A 22,904-nucleotide genomic window follows, 5' to 3' on the forward strand; every position below is an offset into this window, starting at 1 on the left:
CACTTTAATTATCGGGACACGTATACAAGGTTTTGACATATCATATCGACGCATCTATATATATTATTTGGAATAACCATAGACACTCTATATGCAGTAATGATCGAGTTCTCTATACATGGTTGAGGTTGATTCTACAATAATATATATACTTTGAGTTGTGATCGAGTCTGAGACATGTACATGGGTCACGATACGTATTAATTAATTCGAAAATTAAATATTAAACTATGTATGAATTATTGGACTGTTAACTGTGGACTATCGACTGTGGACTAATAACATTCGACAATTAAAATGAATTAAAATATTGATTATAGGAATTTGCTATACATTGCCCTAAGGGCATCACTTAAAGTTTCCAAAAATAACTTGATTCTTTTATTTATTAATTGTGATCATTAAAAACCAAGAATCTCTACCCCTTTAAAATAAGAAATCATCATTTATAACGGAATATTAATAACCATTCTATATGTACGTAAAATATTTTTTTAATTCTTATTTAATTGAAGAATATAAAATTACTTAATGAATTGAAGGGAGCATGATCAAATTTTGATACGACCGAATATATATCAACTTGAAAATATACTTTGTCGACTGACTTGTTGATGTAAGCCATATATTTCAACATATTTTGTCTAAACCCATCTGTATGACATAGGTGATCATCATATTATCCATTATCCATATAAATCAAATATTAGTTCTTCAATCATATAACTAGAAAATATTTGATTTTATTTCGTCACACTTCAAAAATTAAAACTCAAATATTCAAATAAACACAAATTTAACATTTTCATCTAATACTTGGTAGTTAATATAGGATTTAAGCATATGTCTTCGGTAGGTGTAGATGTATTTTGTCTCTCACTAGAAGTTGCAGCATCCAATCCAAAGCCATATTTATAAATCTTACATGTAGGCTTTGTGTGTCCACTTTCCCTACATATAGAGCATCTCTTAGTTGATTTACTCGCTAATTCTTTTCCACCCTTCAAACGTCGTATTTTTGGCCGTCCTTTCGTTTTTGATTTAGGAGGACACAACACATTTTCCCCACTTTGTATCAATTCTTCAATCATAGGTTGGTTGTTAGGAGTGACATCGTTAGACACATCTTTACCGTGTAGTGATTTGCAACACCAATGTAAAGGCAAGTATACCGGTGGAATCTTAAAGCAATCCTTGTATGTCAAAACCCGAAATATATGTCGACAAAGTATACCCCAAAACTCGAAGTTCTTGCAAGTGCACAAGGCTAGACTGCCATCCCATTGTACATTGTGACTTTTATGATTCTCTCCATTAAAGTATTTCACAATAAACTTGTCACCGTCAACTTGATTAATCAAATATTGGCTTGCTCTTTCGAATTCTTCTTGAAACTTCTTAAAAGCAAATGGTGTAAGAATCTTAGAAGCTTGTTCTTCCAAGGGTGATTTCACTTTTATAGAAGCACTTCTTACAGTAGTTAACATTTTAATTTGTGACTCTCCATTCTTTATTTCTTCAACAGCAAGATATATCTAAAATATGAACATATTAGTATTTTAATTATCTTTAACATAAGCTTTAGAAAATACATTATTATCACATTTAAATATACATGTTATATAAACTAAAGACAAAAAAAGGTATTGATTTGCAAACCTGTCTAACAAAATCTTTCAAGCTTGTATGTGATGAAACAAACTTTTTGATGAATCCATTTACGCTTTCAGATCTACTACTAGATACCATGCCTCCAAAAAAATAGTCACGTAGGTATGCCGGCGCCCAAGACTTTCTTATTTTGTATAAACCTATGACATGTTTATTATTAAGTAAATTGTACTTGCTAATGACTGAAGACCAATGATACTCAAACTCTTCAATTGAGTTCATTCTATAAACCTTGTAAAAATCAGCACACCAACTTTGATACTCGGTACGAAGAAGAGCCGTAAACCAAGAACTAAACTTTCCGGTGATATGCCATATACAATAGCTATGTTTTGTAGTTGGCATTTCGATAGCAATTGCTTCAGACATCCATTGATCTTGGTCGGTAATTATGGCTTTTGGTGGTTTCTTCATTATCATCACAAAAGTCTGCAACTCAAATCAAGCTATAAAGTGTTAGCAACATAGAGCACCTAGCTTATATATATATATATATATATATATATATATATATATATATATATATATATATATATATATATATATATATATATATATATATATAGTCTTACGTTCATCAACCAGCTAAAAGTATGTTTTATCTCGTTACGAAGAAGTGCACTTCCAAATAAAACCGTCTTTCCATGATTATTGATGCCCACGAAAAGAGCACAAGGCATATCATACGCATTAACCTTGTATGTAGTATCAAAAGCAACTACGTCACCATAGTTAACATACCAATCAAAGCTTTCAGAATGACACCAAAATATGTTTTCTAATCTTTTTTCTTCATCAATAGTGTAAACATATTGAAAGTTGTCATTTTCTTCTTTTAAACTTTTCATATGATTAATAAGGCTCATAGCATCAGTATCTCCAAGTTTGTTTTTAAATTTAGTAAATAAGTTACGGACATCTTTTTCAAAGAATGAAAGATCTCCGTGTTTGACCTGCTTTTGGAGCTCCATAACTCGAATAATTTGTCGGACATTAAGTTCGGCTTCTTTATATAACAGTATTTGATCCTCATCCTCTGAAGTGATGATGCGGTTAACTGGAAGAAAACGCATCTCCTCTTTGGATAATAGTTCGTGATTGTGATCCTTAATAAATTTTGTAACATGCCATTCTTCCGGAAATATATCACAACTTTTTTTCAATGTAAGGCGCACATGAGCATTGCACCCACATCTCATCGACCCCCTATTTCTTTGATCTTTTGAAGGATCAAATGCTTTTGGTGACCTTTTCCCTCCACGATGACAATAAATGTCACGTCTTACAAACTTATCTTTTCTTTTCTCGGACCGATCCTTGCGAATTGCAAAACCATGTTGCATGGCATAATTTTTATAAAATAAATGTGCTTCTTCAAAGTTTGAGAATGCTTGACCAACAAAAGGTTCATTCTCTAAAGTTTCATCGTGTTCTTCATTTGGAATTTGGTTCAAATCCAAATTAATCATGATAAAAATTTTCTACAACATCGTAAATAGAAATAAATGAATAACAATTAACTAATTAATAACAAATTACATAAACAAATTAGAAAGGCAGTGATAAAAATTCATGGCAAAATAATCATGGTATTAGAATACAAGCATCTAACTTTATACTAAATAACGACGTACAAAAAAATGGTACTATTATGACAAATAAAGATTGAAGATGTAATGCAAAAATAAAAGTGTTACCTATGTGGAGGAGATGAATCTATATTCCGAATGACTGATTCAATCCTTGTGTAGTGTAAAAATTAAGTTAGCTACTCACTCTTACTTTGATGAAGTTGAAGATTTATATGCGACTACATCACTAATATAATTAAGTCTAAAATTGTGTTTGATATTTTCATTTATTAATGATGATTTTCTATTAATATTGTGAATAATATAATAATAAAAATTTCGATATGATACCCCGTAAATCTTCCAGTCGTATCGAAATTTGATCATGTTCTTCAATTCATTGAGTAATTTTATATTCTTAAATTAAAAATAGGAACTGAAAAATATTTAAACTATTATACATATAGAATGGTTATTAATATTCCGTTATAAATGGTAGAGATTCTTGGTTCTTAATGATCACAATTAATAAATAAAAGAATCAAGTTATTTCTGGAAACTTTAAGTGATGCCCTTAAGGCAATGTATAGCAAATTCCTTGATTATAACATATGAAACTAAACATTTCTTCAAGTTTGCCACTTGATTTTATCTTAAACCTCATTTGTATCTTGACGATTACAATTTGCGTTCAAACCTTTCATGATTCTTGAAAACACCTCAATCGAGAGGATGAACCAACCACACTTCATTTACGGAAGGAAAAATTTGTGCATATAGTCATGCACCTGAAAACACTCGGAACCTAAGTAAACGTTTAACACGTATATGTGTTAGCTCCTCTGGCGTTGTTATTACCGAAAATAACTTTGCAATTCCTTTTCAAATTAGCCAATTTTGTCACAGCTTCAGCAAATCAATTTTGACTTTTCATTCAAATAAACTCTATTATAACTTTGATATATAAGTTTGCCTTTCGTCATCGTTACCGAAGAATCGTTTATATTCCACCACATTAGCAGAAACTTACCAACAGCTTCATTACTTATTGTCTTGAGTCTCTCCGAAGAACCATTATATTTGTTCATTAAAACCTTATCATATACTCATCCGCATCTTGTAACGAGAATTACCATATCAGTTACCGGGAATTAGCAATCAGTATTTTGAAATCTTGCAGCATTACTACATCAATAGTTATAGACATATAACATTTATCTCTTCGAATTATGATCTTCCATTCTGAAATTCTGAAGAAGCACCCAGTCTGCGAAATAATTCTATGAATTATGAAAAAGCTGAATAAAGCAGCAAAAACTGTAGATGACTTTAAAAGTCAAAAGTTTGATGATAAATAAAGATATGTTGGAAAAGCTCAAAAGAAAATTTGAAACTGGAAAACGAATTGAGCAAACCATGAAGGAGGCTGTGGATAAATCGCACAGACTAAATCTACCTTCAAAGAATCTAAATGATTCAGTATCTGCTGAGGTCAATAACGAATACCTTGCTTCTGACTCTAAACCTTTACAAATAAATCTTCTTCATCATCCTTTAATATTAGAAATTCTAAGATATCATCGAATCTTTCATCTTAAATATCCTCTATATTTCTGAAGATATTTTCATAACTATTCTTATCTGAAATCATATATCTCTTCGCGATATCAGTGTTACATTGGAAAAAAAACTGTTTTGGTTTCTAAATTCTGAAAAGATTGAATTTAAAACATGAATGTTTTTGAAGTGGTGTTGGAAATTGATGCATGAGTTAGTATAATATAATGACACTTGATCAATGTGATTATATTACAGTAAGTCATGCTGAGTTTCTAAATGGAACGTGATGATTCACAGATCATAACGTCATCATGTGCCATGTTACACGACTCTTACATTTTACCTAATCTCTGAACACATCAAGAACATATTTTCTTGATAGTTCTATCCTTTCTCTTGAATTTTGGTAATTTAACCAATCAAGATCATGCTATTACAATTTCTCTCTTAGAATGTTAGCTATGTTCATTTCAAATTTCATACCTATAAATTCTGGACCCTTATTTGCTTGACTTAAAGTCGAGAAGATAAAACAAAAGTATGGAACTCCAAAATATAAAGGAAATGAGAGGGTGGATTTATAGTGAAATATCCGATAGAGAAATCAAAACAGATTATCACATTTAACCAAAGAAGATTCTAATTTCCTTAATTACCGAAGAACCAAATCTTATTACTATGATTTCCTCTAAATTCCTTGAATTCTGGAAATCAACCGTGACTACATCACCGGTTATGATGAACTTGCATTTACTCATTTCACTCTTTTGTAATAGCTTCACTCGTACTCTTCACAAAATCAAATTGTTTTATCCATATTACTCAATGATGATAAAACTCTAATTTTCAACTCATATAAGTCATGAAAACATTCTTATTGTTATCCATGACGACCTCGATCAAATTTCGGGGATGAAATTTCTTTAACGGATAGGTACTGTGACGACCCAAAAATTTCCGACCAAATTTAAACTTAATCTTTATATGTTTCTGACACGATAAGCAAAGTCTGTTAGGGTGAGTCTCAAAAGTTTTGAATTGTTTCATATATTCAATTGACCATTGACTGTTTCTGACGATTCACGAATAACTATTTGTAAATAGATATGTGTGTGTGTGTGTGTGTGTGTATATATATATATATATATATATATATATATATATATATATAATAATTGAAAATATAATTTGAAATATTATATGTTGTTATTAAAATTAATTATGTAAAATAAAATAATAATAATATGATATTATGATAATTATTATTTACAAACACATCTATATAAATAAAGTATATTAAAAATAAATATTAAATGATTGTAATACTCGTTTGATGTTTCGATTGATATTAAGCAAGTTAAATTCAGACTTATGTAATTTTAAAATAAAGGTGATACGAAAATGAGTTATATAAATTTTAGGCTTATAAAAAAGCTAATTAGTAATTTTCAACACCTTTCATATTTTACCTGGAATCGGGCGTAGACAATGAGTTAATTTTTATTTAATAATTTTAAATAGTTAATGATCAAATTTAATACAATAATGACTAAAATAAATAAATATAATTACTGTAAAAATTTGGGATTTTTTTTTCTGAAGACCTTTTATCCGCCACTGATTTATCAACGGAGTACGAAATCCAGTCCATGAACAACTGTCGGTAGAATTATTATCTAGGTCACACGTTTTAATTCTAAATGATATTATAATAATTTATTACTGTGCCAAATTGATATATGATTATTGATTGAATCCGGCGGCTTAACTGTGTTACATTCTATGATTTTTATTAGACAACTGTTTTTGCTTTTGTTAAATTAACCCGTGCATTTGAATCAATCAAACACTTACTGTTATTGTTTTGTCTATCTAATATATGTGGCTTTATCTATATATACATGCATACCAATGCCATGGATATAACCACAATTAGCATAGATATATAATCACAATTAACTCTCAACCTTCTTCCACCCTCAATTTCTACCAAAACCATCGTTCACTACTATCGTGAATTTCCACCATCATACAATAAATCACCAAATTTCCCTTCTTTGTTCTGTCAACCGAAGTACCACCACCTCTAACCTTCACAACCACCATCAAAGCTCTGCTTCATGAACGGTAATATGAAACCCACTTGAATTTAGTTACTACTATATCTCTTTGTTTGTTTCTATTTTTCGATTACCCTCGATCAATGATATTTTCTAATACCATCTTCTATCTTTATTTTTGAATCATCATTTAACCATCGTGAGCCATCGCCACCCTTCCGACAGTCATCAACCACCATAGTTACGCAACCTCCGGTCACCATGTCGACCACCATATATTTCTTGCTTCGTGAACCAAAGACCAACACCACCTTAAACCCATATACTTTCTCTTTGTTCTTTCTGTTTTTTTTTTGTTTCAATCGTCTCACCAAGACCACTAGAATTAGAACCCGTTTGCTACTGCTGTTACAGTGCCCTGAAACCACCATAACCTCCACAACCCACTACGATCCACCATTGTAAAACCCACCATAAACCTCAACAAACAACCACGGATTGCTGCTACTACATGTTTCTGTTTCAGCCCGTAAACCACCACCAAACCTCCATTGATTATACGTTGTATTTGTTATGTTTAAACCGAACACCATCACCACCGATCCCCATAAACTATCATGACCATTGAATACCCCAAACAATCATATATCTCTTCTGTAACTCGATTCTGTTACTGCTATTTGTGGTTGTTATGTTAACCAAGGACCTCAAAACCATCGAATCCCGTCATCGAACATCAATTATCATCAACATATGATAATCTGCAACAACTCCTCGCTGCTATATTTATTTTTCCTATTTCTATTTTCCGGATCAAACACAAACCAAACAGATGGAATACTACGCTTATTGTTTCTGTTGTGAATCACTGCTACTATCTATTTCGATTTCAACAATCACCACCATCGATCAACAAGACGTTACACTTCTGTTTTAACTACGATAACCACCATCGTGAACCCATTAGAACCCTAACATCACCTTCATAAATCACCACCTTTAATCATCATCATATATCACTTTAGTCTTCCTCCGGATTAACTGTTTCTGTTACCGAAATCAAACTCCATTTGTTCAACTCTCAACCACCACAAACCACGATTTCTGTTGCTCTTTATATACCTGCCTTTATTAAGTACTTTATTGCTGCTACTGTTTTACGTGATTTTTCTTCTACTTGGTGGCCAACATATACCAAACCATTAACCGCACTTAATTATTAATTAGAAGAGAAATTGAGCTGTACAGAATAGTTATAGGGCCACCATGTTCCTCTTTAAGTCGTGATATTTTTTTATATTCATACTAAACTAATGGGATTGTACACAGACTAAGCTTAAATTACTTTTGGGCTCTTGATTTTAGACTGGGTCGTGTGCTTTTATTTTGCTGTTGGGCTGAGGAATTGGGCCAGGATAATACTGATTGATAAGTCGATAAATGATGATGATGGTGGACTGCTATTTAAATGAGGAGACGAATAATGACCTCGTGATTTTCTGATGATGATTTAGATTATGATAATGACGATTTTAAGATTATGATGATGATGATGATGGATGATATAATTTTGTTGTGAAGATGAAGAAGAATAAGGGAAACAGGAAAATACGGTTTATATATATAATTAGAATCTAAAATTAAATCAAGAAAGAAACCAGTGGGGTAGTGGTTGGGTGTGTGGTGGTTAAGCGAGAGGTCGCAGGTTCAAGTCCTGACTGTGGCATTTCTTTTTAGAAAAAGAAAAAGTATAAATTAAGAAACAGAAAAATCGGTATTAAATATTGTTGGAACGAGTATTAAACAGAGAGAAACAGTAAGCACGCTGGTCTAGGGACTGTTCAGGTAGACGAGAGGTCTCGAGTTCGAACCCAGGCGACGGCAGTTTTTATTTTTAAAAGCTTATTCCCTTAAAGGTAGCATATTATTATATTTATTATATTCATTGTTATTATTATGATTATTATTATTATTATTGTTATTATTATAATTATTATTATCATACTTATAAGTAATATAAACATTATTATCATTATTATTATAATTATTAGTACTATTATTATTATTAACATAAGTATTATTATAAATATTATCATTATTATCATTAATATGATTATTATCATTATTAGTATTGATATTATTAAAAATTATTATTATTATTATTATTGTCATTTTTACTAAAATTATCAATTTGTTATCATTAAAACTATCTTTAACTAAGTATCATTATTATTAATATTTAGTATTAGAATTATCATTTAACAATAATATTAGTATTATTAGTAATATAATTACTAAAATTTCTATTAAACCCATCATTTTTATTAAAATTACCATTATTATTATTAAAAATATTATTTTTATGAAAACTATCATTTTATTTTATCACTATTATCAATATTACTATTAATATTACTATAATTACAATGAAAGTTAGTTATATAAAAATATACTCAATAAAACTATATTAATACTTTTTAAATTTTTATATAAAATAAATATATTTAATTTAATAATGAAACACAATAATATATTAAAATAACAATTATATCACTAATAATATATAATTTTTTTTTTGATTTCAATTATATATGTTAATATATATATAACTGATATAGATTCGTGAATCCAAAGCCAACCCTACAATTGTTCAATGTCGTCATATGTATTTTTACTACAAAATACAGTATTGTGAGTTTCATTACTCCCCTTTTAAATGCTTTTGCAATATATATTTTTGGGACTGAGAATACATGCGCTGTTTTATAAATGCTTTACGAAATAGACACAAGTAATCGAAACTACATTCTATGGTTGAATGATCGAAGCTTAATATGCCCCTTTTTCTTGGTAGCCTAAGAATTAGTAAACCGATCTACTAATTGACGCGAATCCTAAAGATAGATCTATTGGGCCTAATGAACCCTATCCGTTGGAGCGGATGCTTTAGTACTTCGATGTTGTTTTATATCATGTCCAATGGATGTCCCAGAATGATAGGAGATATTCTTATATGCATCTAGTTAATGTCGATTACCAGGTGTTCAATCCATATGAATGATATTTTTGTCTCTATGCATGGGACGTATATTTATGAGAAATGAAAATGAAAATCTTGTGGTCTATTAAAATGATGGAAACAATTATTTATGTTAAACTAATGAACTCACCAACCTTTTGGTTGACATTTTAAAGCATGTTTATTCTCAGGTATGAAAGAAATCTTTCGCTGTGCATTAGCTCATTTTAGAGATATTACTTGGAGTCATTCATGACATATTTCAAAAGACGTTGCATTCAAGTCGTCGTGTTTATCAAGATTATTATTAAGTTATAGTGGGATTTATTATGAAATGGTATGCATGCCGTCAACTGTCGATGTAATGAAAGTTTGTCTTTTAAAAACGAATGCAATGTTTGTAAAATGTATCATATAGAGGTCAAGTACCTCACGATGTAACCAAATGTAATGTATTCGTCCAGATGGATTAGGACGGGTCACTATAGACTTGCCTTTTGTATGGAGGCGGGCTCGTGTGAACTCACATCTTCTTGAATACTTTTTGGTAACCCTTTTACAAATGCGTCGATTTTCTCTTCTTCATTTTCGAACACTCCCGGACACAATAGACACAACTCTGTAAATCGTCGTTCGTACGTGGTAATATCAAATCCTTGTGTTTGTAACCCTCTATGCTCTACCTTGAGCTTATTGACCTCGTTTCTGCGATGATACTGCTCATTCATCAAGTGCTTGATTGCTAACCACGGTAGTGTGTAAGTAGCATCTTATCCCACCTGCTCGAGGTAGGTGTTCCACCATGTTAATGCAGTACCCGTGAAGGTATGCATAGCGTACTTTACTTTGTCTTCTTCAGTACATTTACTTATGGCAAACACCGATTCAACCTTCTCGGTCTACCGTTTCAATCCGATTGGTCCTTCGGTTCCATCAAATCCCAAAGGTTTACAGGCAGTGAATTCTTTGTAGGAGCATCCTACACGATTTCTTGTGGAATTAGTTCCACTGCTAGATCCGGAGTTATTGTTGTTATTTTGCATTGTGGCGTACACTGCAGCTATGTTCGGAGCAAGAAAGGTACGGAATTCTTCTTCGCTCATATTCATGGTGTGTCGAGTAGTTGGTGCCATTTCCTTCAAAAATAGCCAAAAGAATTAAGTTAATCATATAGAATATTAAGAGTAGTTAATAGTATTTCGTAGATAATATTAACTTATTTATAAAAGCTTTTTCTTCATATTAGCATTTTATAAGTTTTAATTCGGGTACTACCTACCCGTTAAGTTCATACTTAGTAGTTAATATACCATTCAACTACTACAATTCTATATGAAAAACTGATCATAATATTTCGAGTTCAAACTTTTATACAATTTTTACAAACTTACAATACCGTTATTATACATATAGCATGAAATATAGTACACAATAACTTTGATACAAGGTAGTTGTGAAGACAGTTCTAGTTAATACGCAAGCCGTTCAGCTACGGCAATAAAGACACGTAATTTATAAGTCCAGAAACAAGTCATGCATTCGGGTTTTACTAGTATTATTTCCCATCCTTGGTCTTGTGGAAAATAACCATTGTGACCGTTGGCTAGGCAGCATGTTGTAATGTCGTCAAAAGGACGGGGGTTACGTAATGCCCAACAGCCCCGTAACAATCTAAAAACCTTGTTTCTCACCCCAACTACCGAATCCGTCACTTGTGGAATGTTTTATTTAGTAGTTGCAATCTTATGTTATTTTTCTCAATTTGGTGATAAGCGAACATTACTAACCCGTAGACATAACATGCTTCTTTATGATGCATGTTTGAAGCTCTTTCTAAAGAACGAAGTCCTATGTTGGGATAGGTAGAGTCAAAATAGGCTCTTAACACGTAGCGTAAAATTGCATCTGGGTTCCCCGCATTCAATGCTTTAAAGAAAACACGGCTTAACTTATGGTCTCCCCAATTTGATATACCCCATCTATCAAAGGAAAGCCTTTTATTAACTAAGGTATTCCTGGAACGTATTTCAAATGTTTGGCAAACTAATTTCACCGTAAATAATTGTGCCGATGAATTCTGACCGACTCTAGACAAGATTTCATCAATCATATCCCCCGGTAGGTCTTCTAAAATTTTTGGTTGTTTATCCTTAACGTCCATTGTGTGTTTTATACTGTAAAATAGACAAGGATTAGATTTGTAAAAGATAATTAACAAACAATACAAGCAATTTTTACATATAACATAAAAATACAAGCACGCTACAATACATATATTACACAACATGATTACAACTCTTTATTCTGACTCACTCGTTTCTTCCTCGTCGGACTTGGTTCGTTTTGCTAACTTCCTAGGGATATAAGGTGCTCCTCTAATGCGAGCCATCATTTTCACAAATGGTTTAGAAAAACCTGGTGGCTTAGATGTTCCTGGGTTATAGTGAAAGTTTAAGAAATACGAGTGTTTACGGTACACCCCATTAGGGTATTTCATGTTAACGTAGAGTTCATCGGGGTTGGAATTAGGTTTCTCTATTTTGATGCCTTTTCCCTTATTATTTTCTTTTGCTTTTTCAAATTGGGTCGAGGTAATTTCTATAACATCATTGGAATCCTCATCGGGATCCGGTTCATCAGAAAATTGGTAATTTTCCCAATATTTTGCTTCCTCGGCGGAAACACCATTGACCATTTTTAACTTTGGTCCATTGGTTGAGGATTTTCTTTTATTTAACCGTTTTTCTGTAGTTATTAATATTTCTTCCTCCGGAACCTCTTCTTCTTCCCGTTCCTCCTCTTCCGGTTCCTCCTCTTCCAGTTCCTCCTCTTCCGGTTCCTCCACTTCCGGTTCTTCCTCGGAAATTTGTGAATCTTCCTAAAATATATTTGACTCTTCATTATTATTAGGTGAGTCGATGGGATTTGTACTAGAGGTAGAAATCTATCACACAATATCAAACACGTTAAGAGATTAATATATCACATAATATTTACATGTTAATAATATATAGTTTCCAACAAAAAGTGTTAAGCAATCATTTTTAAAGAAAACACGGTCGAAGTCCAGACTCACTAATGCATCTTAACAAACTCGGTAAGACACACTAATGCAATTTTCTGGTTCTCTAAGACCAACGCTCAGATACCAACTGAAATGTCCCGTTCATATTGATTATAAACGTTTCATATTAATTGATTTCTTTGCGAAGTTTTTGACCTCTATATGAGACGTTTTTCAAAGACTGCATTCGATTTCTAAAACAAACCATAACCTTTAAAATATTACGACGATTATCAAATAATGATAATCTAAAATATAGCATTTTCACACGACCATTACATAATGGTTTACAATCATATTACACAACAATATATGTCTTCGAATGCAGTTGTTAAACAATATTATACAAGCATGCTGACTCCAACTCTTATCCATAAAATAGCATGCAACAGCGGAAGCTCTTAATAATCACCTGAGAATAAACATGCTTTAAACGTCAACAAAAATGTTGGTGAGTTATAGGTTTAACCTTTATATCAAATTGTAATAATAGACCACAAGATTTCATCTTTCAATAACATGCAATCTGCATAAAATTCATTCATATGGTTGAACACCTGGTAACCGACATTAACAAATGCATCTAGAATATCCACATATATAAATATCGAAGTACTAAAGCAGCTCAAATTCTCTGACTGGGCGTGTCATAGCCCATAGATCTATCTTTAGGATTCACGTCAATTGGTGGCAATTATAATAAATACCAATACTTAGGCTACCAAGTTCAACAAGGGCAGTATCCGGTATAACGATTCAACATAGAATGTAGTTTCAATACTTGTGTCTATTTTGTAAATCATTTTCAAAACTGCATGTATTCTCGTCCCAAAAATATTAGATAGTAAAAATGGGACTATAACTCACTTTCACAGATTTTTCCTTCGTCGGGAAAATAAGACTTGGCCACGGGTCAATTCACGAACCTATAACGAATATATACATATATATCAAAGTATGATCGAAATATATTCACAACATTTTTTATTACGTTTTAACGATTTAAGTTTGTTAAGTTAGCAGTCCAACGTTAGTAATCTACAACTAGTTGTCCACAGTTAGATGTACAGAAATAAATCAATATAAATTATCTCAAATCAATCCACGACCCAGAGTATACAAGTCTCAGGCTAGATCACAACTCAAAGTATATATATTATTTTGGAATCAACCTCAAACATGTATAGCTAACTCAAGCATTACTGCATATAGAGTGTCTATGGTTGTTTCCAAATAATATATATAGATGGGTCGATATGATATGTCAAAATATTGTATACGTGTCTATGGTATCCCAAGATTACATAATATATGTTAGAATACATGTATAATACAATATAAGTTAGTTAAGTTATGATTTGTATAGATTTGTTACAAATTTCACGTAGCTACAACAAGCAAAATTATCCAATCTTGTTTTACCCATAACTTCTTCGTTTTAAATCCATTTTGAGTGATTCAAGTTGCTATGGTTTCATAATGAACTGAAATTTATGAAACTAAACAGAAAAAGTATAAGTTTATTGTCAAAAATACAGGTTACAAGTCAATATTGTAAGAGGTAGTCATTTCAGTCGAAAGAACGACGTCTTGATGACCATTTTGAAAAACATACTCTCACTTTGAGTTTAACCATGATTTTTGGATATAGTTTCATGCTAATAATAAAAATCATTTTCCCAGAAGAACAACTTTTAAATCAAAGTTTATCATAGTTTTTAATTATCAAACCCAAAATAGCCCGCGGTTTTACTATGATGGCGTATGTCCGGTTTTACGTTGTTCATCGTGTTTCCAGGTTTTAAATCATAAAGTTAGCATATCATATAGATATATAACATGTGTTTAGTTGATTTTAAAAGTCAAGTTAGAAGGATTAACTTTATTTGCGAACAAGTTTAGAATTAACTAAACTATGTTCTAGTGATTACAAGTTTAAATCATCGAATAAGATAGTTATGTATATATGAATCAAATGATGTTATGAACATCATTACTACCTCAAGTTTAGTAGGTAAACCTACTGGAAGTGATAAGAAATGATCTAGCTTCAAAGGATCTTGGATGGCTTGAAAGTTCTTGAAGTAGAATCATGACACGAAAACAAGTTCAAGTAAGATTTTTACTCGAATTAAGAGTGTTATAGTTATAGAAATTGAATCAAAGTTTGAATATGAGTATTACCTTGAATTAGAATGATAAAATATTGTAAGTAACAAAGGTTTCTTGATCTTAGATGATTACTTGGAATGGATTAGAAAGCTTGGAAGTATACTTGCAAACTTGAAAGTATTCTTGATTTTATGAAACTAGAACTTATAGAATTTACGAATAACACTTAGAACTTGAAGATAGAACTTGAGAGAGTTCAATTAGATGAAGAAAATTGAATAATGAAGGTGTTTGCATGTGTTTTAAGTCGTGATATATGGATTAGATATAAAGGATATGTAAGTTTGTTTTCTTGTAAATAAGTCATGAATGATTAATAATATTTTTGTAATCTTGCTAAATAATTCATACTAGATTACAAAGAATGGTTTCCACATGTTTGATGGCTCATTAAGGGCTACTAAGAGCTGACCATTTAAGTATATATACCAATAGTATATGCATCTAGGAGCTGTGCATTGTACGAGTACGAATACGGGTGCATACGAGTAGAATTGTTGATGAAAATGAATGAGAATGTAATTGTAAGCAATTTTGTTAAGTAGAGGTACTTTGATATGTGTCATGAAGTCTTTCAAAAGTATACTAATACATCTTAATACACTATATGTATATGCATTTTAACTGAGTCGTTAAGTCATCGTTAGTTGTTACACGTAAGTGTTGTTTCGAAACCTTTAAGTTAACGATTTCGTTAAATGTAATTAATCCCATTGTTATTATATTTAATGAGATGTTAAATTATTACATTATAATGATAAAATGATGTACTAATATATCTTAATATGATATATAAATATTAAGACGTTATTACAACGATAATCGTTACATATAGATATCGTTTTGAATTTCTTAAGTTAGTAGTCTTGTTTTATGTATAAGGTTCATTGTTAATATACATAATGAGATACTTTAATTATAATTTCATCATGTTAATATATATATGTTCATATATATAATATCATGTCATATACAAGGTATAACGTTCGTGAATCATCGGACAAACTGGGTGGTCAAACGTTAACACAAAAACTGTTTCAAATAATCAAGTCTTAACAAGTTTGATTACTTAACATGTTGGAAACATTTATTCATGTAAATATTAATCTCATATAATATATAATCATGGAAAAGTTTGGGTCACTACAATATAACTGTACTTATATAATTATATAATTAGTCTTAATGTTTATATATATAAATATATATCTGATATTTATATAAGTATTTAACTGTATTATATATAATTAGTTGTATATGTATCGATATATATATATATATATATATATATATATATATATATATATATATATATATATATATATATATATATATATATATATATATATTTTCATAATAATTAAATCATATAATAGTTTATTAATATATTTAAACTATTATATATATTTATTTACATATGAAATTATTTATATCTACATTTCTGTTTACAATCAAAGGTTCGTAAATCGTCTGGTAAGGTCGAATGGATAGTTAAGTGCATGAAATTATTTTAATGTAAAACGTCGATTTACTTAACCTGTCGATATTCATTTTCTAAGTTATCTAAATTTCATAATTTCACTTTCACAATAATTAATATGGAAGCTAAACAGTTATCTTATCAAAAGTCACAAGGAAATTATTGTAAAGTATGCATTGAAAATTAAGCAGGAAGCTCCATTAACTTTTGTCCAGTTACCGTTAATTGACACATTTGTTCTTACTTGTAAATCACTTTACCTTTTATTTCGAATATCGTTAAAAGGGAAAAATTTCTAAAATCAACGTGGACCTCAAAACCGAGACTCCTAATCATATAACAATGTATCTGATAATTCAATCATTTGATATTATCTTTTAATTTCCGTCGATAAATATATTAAACATATATCGAAAAAAAATACGTGCCTGTAAAGTATTATACATCTAATACTTGGTTAACGTCTTTCATTAATATATATATATATATATATATATATATATATATATATATATATATATATATATATATATATATATATATATATATATATATATATATATATAATTATATAAGCACATCAAGTTAAATATAATTGTTCGTGAATCGTTGGGAATAGTCGAAGGGTAATTGAATATATGAAAATAGTTCCAAAATTTTTGAGACTCAACATTACATACTTTGCTTATCGTGTCAGAAACATATAAAGATCAAGTTTAAATTTGGTCAGAAATTTCCGGGTTGTCACACGGAGGGTTACCAAATGAAACATCGAGGTTGGCCGAACATACACGAGCCTTAGTGAATCCGCACCATACGTGACTCACCTCCCAAGTCAAAAACCACAGTCTCGGGATTATATTAATCCACATCATCGGGGTTACTCAACCGCAACTCAAATACCAAACCCACGCAGTTGGGATTATGTAAATCCACATCATCGGGTTATCCAAATCACAAGCCCATGTAATAACATACACACAAAGTGTGCATCTCGCCAAAGGTGATCAACCAAAACGTACAACCGTGCCAATTGGGGCTATTACAAAGCCCATCATATCCACCTATATGTGAAGTGAGCTATATAACTGAGGATCACTTCACCCAACCCGCACCCATCCTATACATACATATACACATAGTGTATTGACACTCACATTGAAATTTTGATGGATGTAAAACCAAGATTCGCAATCGCTAATGGAACATACCTATTCCATTTATCACATAACAAACAACACAATTAGGGTGGATAACAAACCAACCCATATTGACACCTAATGCCATAATGACCCAAATGCACTTCCAAGCACAACTCATGCCCAATCTCGCCAATAATCACTAACTAGAGTGATAATGGTTCCAATAACGCCAATCAAATATAATCATAAGTGTTAAACACTTATCTTACCCAAAATGACACCTAAACCCTAATTTTGACCCATTTCAAAATTAGTCAATCAAATATACTCAAAACGGTTTCTAACACTTCTATAATCACTAACACTAGTGATTATACACCATTTACAAGCTTTAGACAAAGCTAAAGCGTTTACCAATCCAAAACCCGCCAACATCAACTTTAAACCCAAACACTATCATCAATAAACTTACTTCTTAAGTTTAAGTGGGTTTCTTGACAATTTTAAGATCAAACCCTAACATTGAATCTCAAATCAAACAATAAAACTCGAAGTTAGAACTTACCAATATAACCACAACGTAGCCGTGGACGAGTAGAACAACTTTAACTCTTGCGCCTTAACCCGAAACGACCTTCTTCTTTCCCAATGAAGCTTTCTCTCTCTAAAATGGATTTCTCAGTCTAGGGTTTGAAGAGGAAGGTGAAGTGTGTGAAAAATGAGGTTGAGATAAGGTTTGGACCAGAATTGGGGCTTATAACCCGTTCACAAGTGAAAAGACCAAAACACCCCCAAAATACCCTCTAAAAACGAGCTAGAAAAGCAGGTCTGACCACGTGTCGCATTTCGTGACATGATGTCGCATTCCGCGAAAACCCCAAACGCGATAAAGTACATCTGAACGTGACAATTTGAACAGGGCTGCTGGTTTTCAGTGTGTCGCATTTGAATTAACTCTATCGTGTTACGCGATGGTTCAGAACGCGATATGATGCATCATAACACGATAGTTTGCCAGCTTTGTCCTATTTCCAATGTTTAATCCATTTATAATTGACCACAGTTAAAGTTAAGCGTTCGAAAGATTAAATACGCACCTTGGAACATGTACAAGGAAAAACGAGGTGTTACACCCTCAAAATGTGATATACAATTAAGTAAAGCATTTTGATATGTCCAAAGAAAATGAATTAACTCCCTCTTGAAAGATGATATCAATTAGTTACCTCCCCCTTTAGTAACGATTGAATACTTAAAACCAGGGAGTTAAGAAGATAACAGCTCCCCCTTGAAAAGTAATATCTAAAGCATTAGAGGTCAGTTGCCCCCTTAGAAAGTATATACTCCCCCTAAACACAAGATCACAGGTATAAGAATCCATAGAACTAAGGAAGTTTAATCAGTATACTCCACCATGCCAATTTATTTGATTAAGAACTTTAGCCTAACTTCATCTAAAGGTTTAGTGAACATGTCAGCTAATTGCACTTTGGTAGGCACGAAGTATAATTCTACATCTCCCTGTTCTACATGATCCTTAATGAAATGATAACGAATATCTATGTGTTTGGTCTTAGAATGCTGGACCGGGTTGCTAGTTATTGCAATAGCACTTTGTGAATCACAGTAAATTAGGGTCTTAGTAATCTTAAAGCCATAGTCCAATAGTTGAGTTTGCATCCACAAAACTTATGAACAACAGTGAGCTGCAACAATATACTCAGACTCAGCTGTTGATAAAGACACACACTTCTGCTTTTTGGATGACCAACCGACTAGTCTATTTCCCAACATCTGAATTGATCCAGATGTGCTTTTTCTATCAACATGGCAAGCGCCATGATCAGCATCTGTGTAAGTAGTGAGATTGAAATCGGATCCATGAGGATACCAGATTCCAAGGTTAGGTGTACCTTTTAGGTATTGAAATATTCTAACTACTGCTTTAGAGTGAGATTTCTTTGGGTTTGATTGAAAACGAGCATAGACCGTTACAGCAAGTATGATGTCCGGTCTACTCGAAGTTAATTATATTAAAGAACCAACCATGCTTCTATAAAGCGTTATATCAAAAGGTTCCCCTTTTTCATCAGCATCTAGCAATTTCCTCTTTGGGGTTGTCATGGGTTTTAAAGTAGTCATTTTAAAGCGTTTTAGCATATCATTGATATACTTTGTTTGACTGATAAAAATCCCATTTGGTAATTGTTTGACTTGTAACTCCAAGAAGAAATAAAGCTGGTCAAGCATGCTCATTTTGAATTTGTTGGCCATTAGGACACCAAATTCTTTGCATAAGGCCGGGGACGTTGAACCAAAAATAATATCATCAACGTAAATTTGTACCAATAGGATGTGACCCTGGTTTTTACGGATGAAGAGTGTTGTATCAACCATTCCACAAGAAAAGCCATTTACCAGCAAATACTTCGTTAAGGCTCGTACCATGCACGCGGTGCTTGCTTTAGACTATACAAAGCTTTCTCCAAGTAGTAGACATGATTCAGATGAATATGATTGATAAAGCTCTCAGGTTGATCAACATAAACCTCTTCTTGAAGATGTCCATTAAGAAAAGCGGTTTTGACATCCATTTGGAACACCGTAAACTTCATATGAGAAGCAAATGCAAGAAAAAGACGTATAGCCTCAATTCTTGCAACCGAAGCAAACGTTTCATCGTAGTCAAAACCCTCTTATTGTCTATAAACCTTAGCCACCAGTCATGCCTTATTTCAAACCACAATCCCATCAGAATCTTTCTTATTCTTAAAGATCCACTTAACACCGATTGGTTTCTGACCTGTTGGTCTTGGAACTAATCGCCACACCTTCAAACGTTCAAATTGTCCTATCTCTTCTTGCATTGCTATTACCCAGTTTGGATCAAGTAAGGCTTGAGCCACCGAAGTTGTATCAATCTTACTAAGGAAGGCAGTATATAAACACATATTTCAAGTTGCCCTTCAAGTTGACACTGGAGCAGTAGCATCTCCAATAATAAGATCAATTGGATGACTTTTAGTCCATCAGTTTCTATGTGGAAGAGGTCCTACATCAGTTGTATCCATTAAAACATCAACCTTTGTTGACGTTGAGTCATGATCCTCTTGTTCTGAAGTAGCACCATCTAATGGGTTGGATTGAATATCAGGAGAAATATCTAAAATTGAATGAATGGATATATCTTGAAGCGTATCAAGATTATCATCTGGAGGTAGGAGGGAGGATGAAGACAAAACTGGTGAATAAGTTGTTGTTGTTGTATCTTCATCATAGAGACTTGGTTGTGTCTCCAGGGTAGTAGATTTAGTTGGTGTTTCAGTAACGGCATTAACATTTGAATTTCGGTGAGGAGTATACAATGAATCAAATAGTAGATCCAGTTCCTCTGTTGTTACCATAGGAACACCCATCTTTGAGAAAATTAAGTTTTGTGCGGAAGAAGTGGTCGCCAGGTTAGGATCAGGTTTTGAACTGAGTTGTTCAAAAACCATTCCCGATAACTCATCGAACGTTACATTAATGCTTTCCTTGATTGTCCTTGTTCATGTATGATACACACGATAAGCAACTTTGTTTGACGAGCCGAGAAATATGGCCTGATCGCCATGAGCATCAAACTTTACAAGGCTGTCAAAATCGTTAAGCACATAGCATATAAAGCCAAAGATACAAAAATATTTGACATTCGAGCCTGTACCATAAAGTAACTCATACGGAGTTTTGTCAAAACATTTGTTTATTATACAGCAATTTTGGGTTTAAAAAGCAGTTTAAATGGCCTCCCCCACATTTTCGGAGGTAGTTTGGAGTAGGCAAGCATTGTTCGTACTGCCTCGCACAACGTACGTCGTTTGACTACTCCATTTTGTTGGGGGGGGGGGGGGGGTTCGTGCAGCAGAGAACTGATGTTCAATGCCTTAGTGTTTTAGGTAACAATCAAGCAAGTCATTCTTAAATTCCGTCCCATTATCAGTTCTGATGCTCTTAACATGTTTGTTAAAAGAGCGTTGATTCTTTTTAATGAACTCAATGATAATGGTGGGGGTTTCCGAATTTGTCCTTAAAAGAAATATCCATGTAAAATGAGTATATTCATCAACAATGACAAGCACATGTTTCCGACCACCGAGGCTAGAAACTCTCATGGGTCCATATAAGTCTATATGCAATAATTACAATGACGTTGAAGTACTTGGGACTTGCTTAAGCAGATGTGAAGTCTATTTCAGCTTACCCATTGCACATGATGGACACACATGATGCTTATCATATTGAAAGCTAGGAATACCATCAACCAAGTCTTTAGAGACTAGTCGATTGATACCCTTGTAATTCAGGTGAGACATCCAGTGATGCCATAACCAATAGTTTTCTTTTGTAGAACGGGTAACCAAACACATATTACCATGTGTTGGTACATCATTAAGGTCAATAGTATATAGTGAAGCACAACATTTACCGACAAGGAGATCATTTTCATCGGTGGATTGCATCGAGCATTGACGTCGTTCAAATAGAACTTTGAGATCCCCATCCCAGAATTGACTTACACTAAACAAACTACAGCCGAGTCCTTCAACATACGAGACCCGTTTGATTGTTATGCCATTTTGAATATAATCACCATATCCCGTTATCGCCGCAATTTCATCATTTTCGAATGTAACCGTTCCAAGGAATTTGTAAACCAAATTGACAAGCAAGGATCGCCCGTCATGTGTTGAGAGAAACCAGAATCGATATACCAAACACAAACGTCAAAACCCTGTAAACATAGATTTTCCTAGAGTTTAGGTACCCAAAGTTTCTTGGGTCCTCTACGGTTAGTACCAGCAACAAACTTTGGATCAACAATGAGAGAATCATGTAAAGCATCATGCAATTTAGATAATAAAGCATCATTTAAAACCACATTACATGAAGCATCATACGCAATATCAAGTTTTACATCATTATCAGAAGTTTTAACACACAACTTATTCCATGTAGATGTTTTGTTCACAGAAGAAAATTGAAATACATGTGATGACTTCCTAGATCGACTAGCAGATTTCTTTGGTTTGTTTGCTACTTTCTTAGTCGTTGACTTAGGAACCCATACAGACTTGTAAGTAAAATTTGGATTATGAACTGTGACACGAAAAAAACTCTATTATTTA

At 32.4% G+C, this 22,904-nt stretch overlaps 1 protein-coding gene across 1 annotated transcript; it reads right to left on the bottom strand.

Annotated features, from left to right (window-relative positions):
• Positions 1–809: 809 nt before the first annotated feature.
• On the bottom strand, positions 810–20,690 carry LOC139868312 (protein FAR1-RELATED SEQUENCE 11-like). Its single transcript, XM_071856642.1, has 4 exons — positions 20,481–20,690; positions 2,244–3,152; positions 1,660–2,100; positions 810–1,535 (listed from the first exon to the last, which is right to left on the bottom strand). The coding sequence occupies exons 1-4, from the start codon at positions 20,688–20,690 to the stop codon at positions 810–812; spliced, it is 2,286 nt and encodes a 761-aa protein (XP_071712743.1).
• Between the last annotated feature and the right edge of the window lie 2,214 nt (positions 20,691–22,904).

The sequence above is a fragment of the Rutidosis leptorrhynchoides genome, chromosome 9 (genome assembly GCF_046630445.1).
Source record: "Rutidosis leptorrhynchoides isolate AG116_Rl617_1_P2 chromosome 9, CSIRO_AGI_Rlap_v1, whole genome shotgun sequence".
Lineage (NCBI taxonomy): Eukaryota > Viridiplantae > Streptophyta > Magnoliopsida > Asterales > Asteraceae > Rutidosis > Rutidosis leptorrhynchoides.

Bases quoted from the DNA above. Each gene is read 5' to 3' on its own strand.
- LOC139868312 (XM_071856642.1), bottom strand. From the start codon at position 20,690: ATGTGTTTATATACTGCCTTCCTTAGTAAGATTGATACAACTTCGGTG. The intron at 3,153-20,480 runs GTTTGAAATAAG...ACGATGTTGTAG, and splicing joins AAGATTCTGATGGGATTGTG to AAAATTTTTATCATGATTAA. The intron at 2,101-2,243 runs GTAAGACTATAT...TTTGAGTTGCAG, and splicing joins CTTTTAGCTGGTTGATGAAC to ACTTTTGTGATGATAATGAA.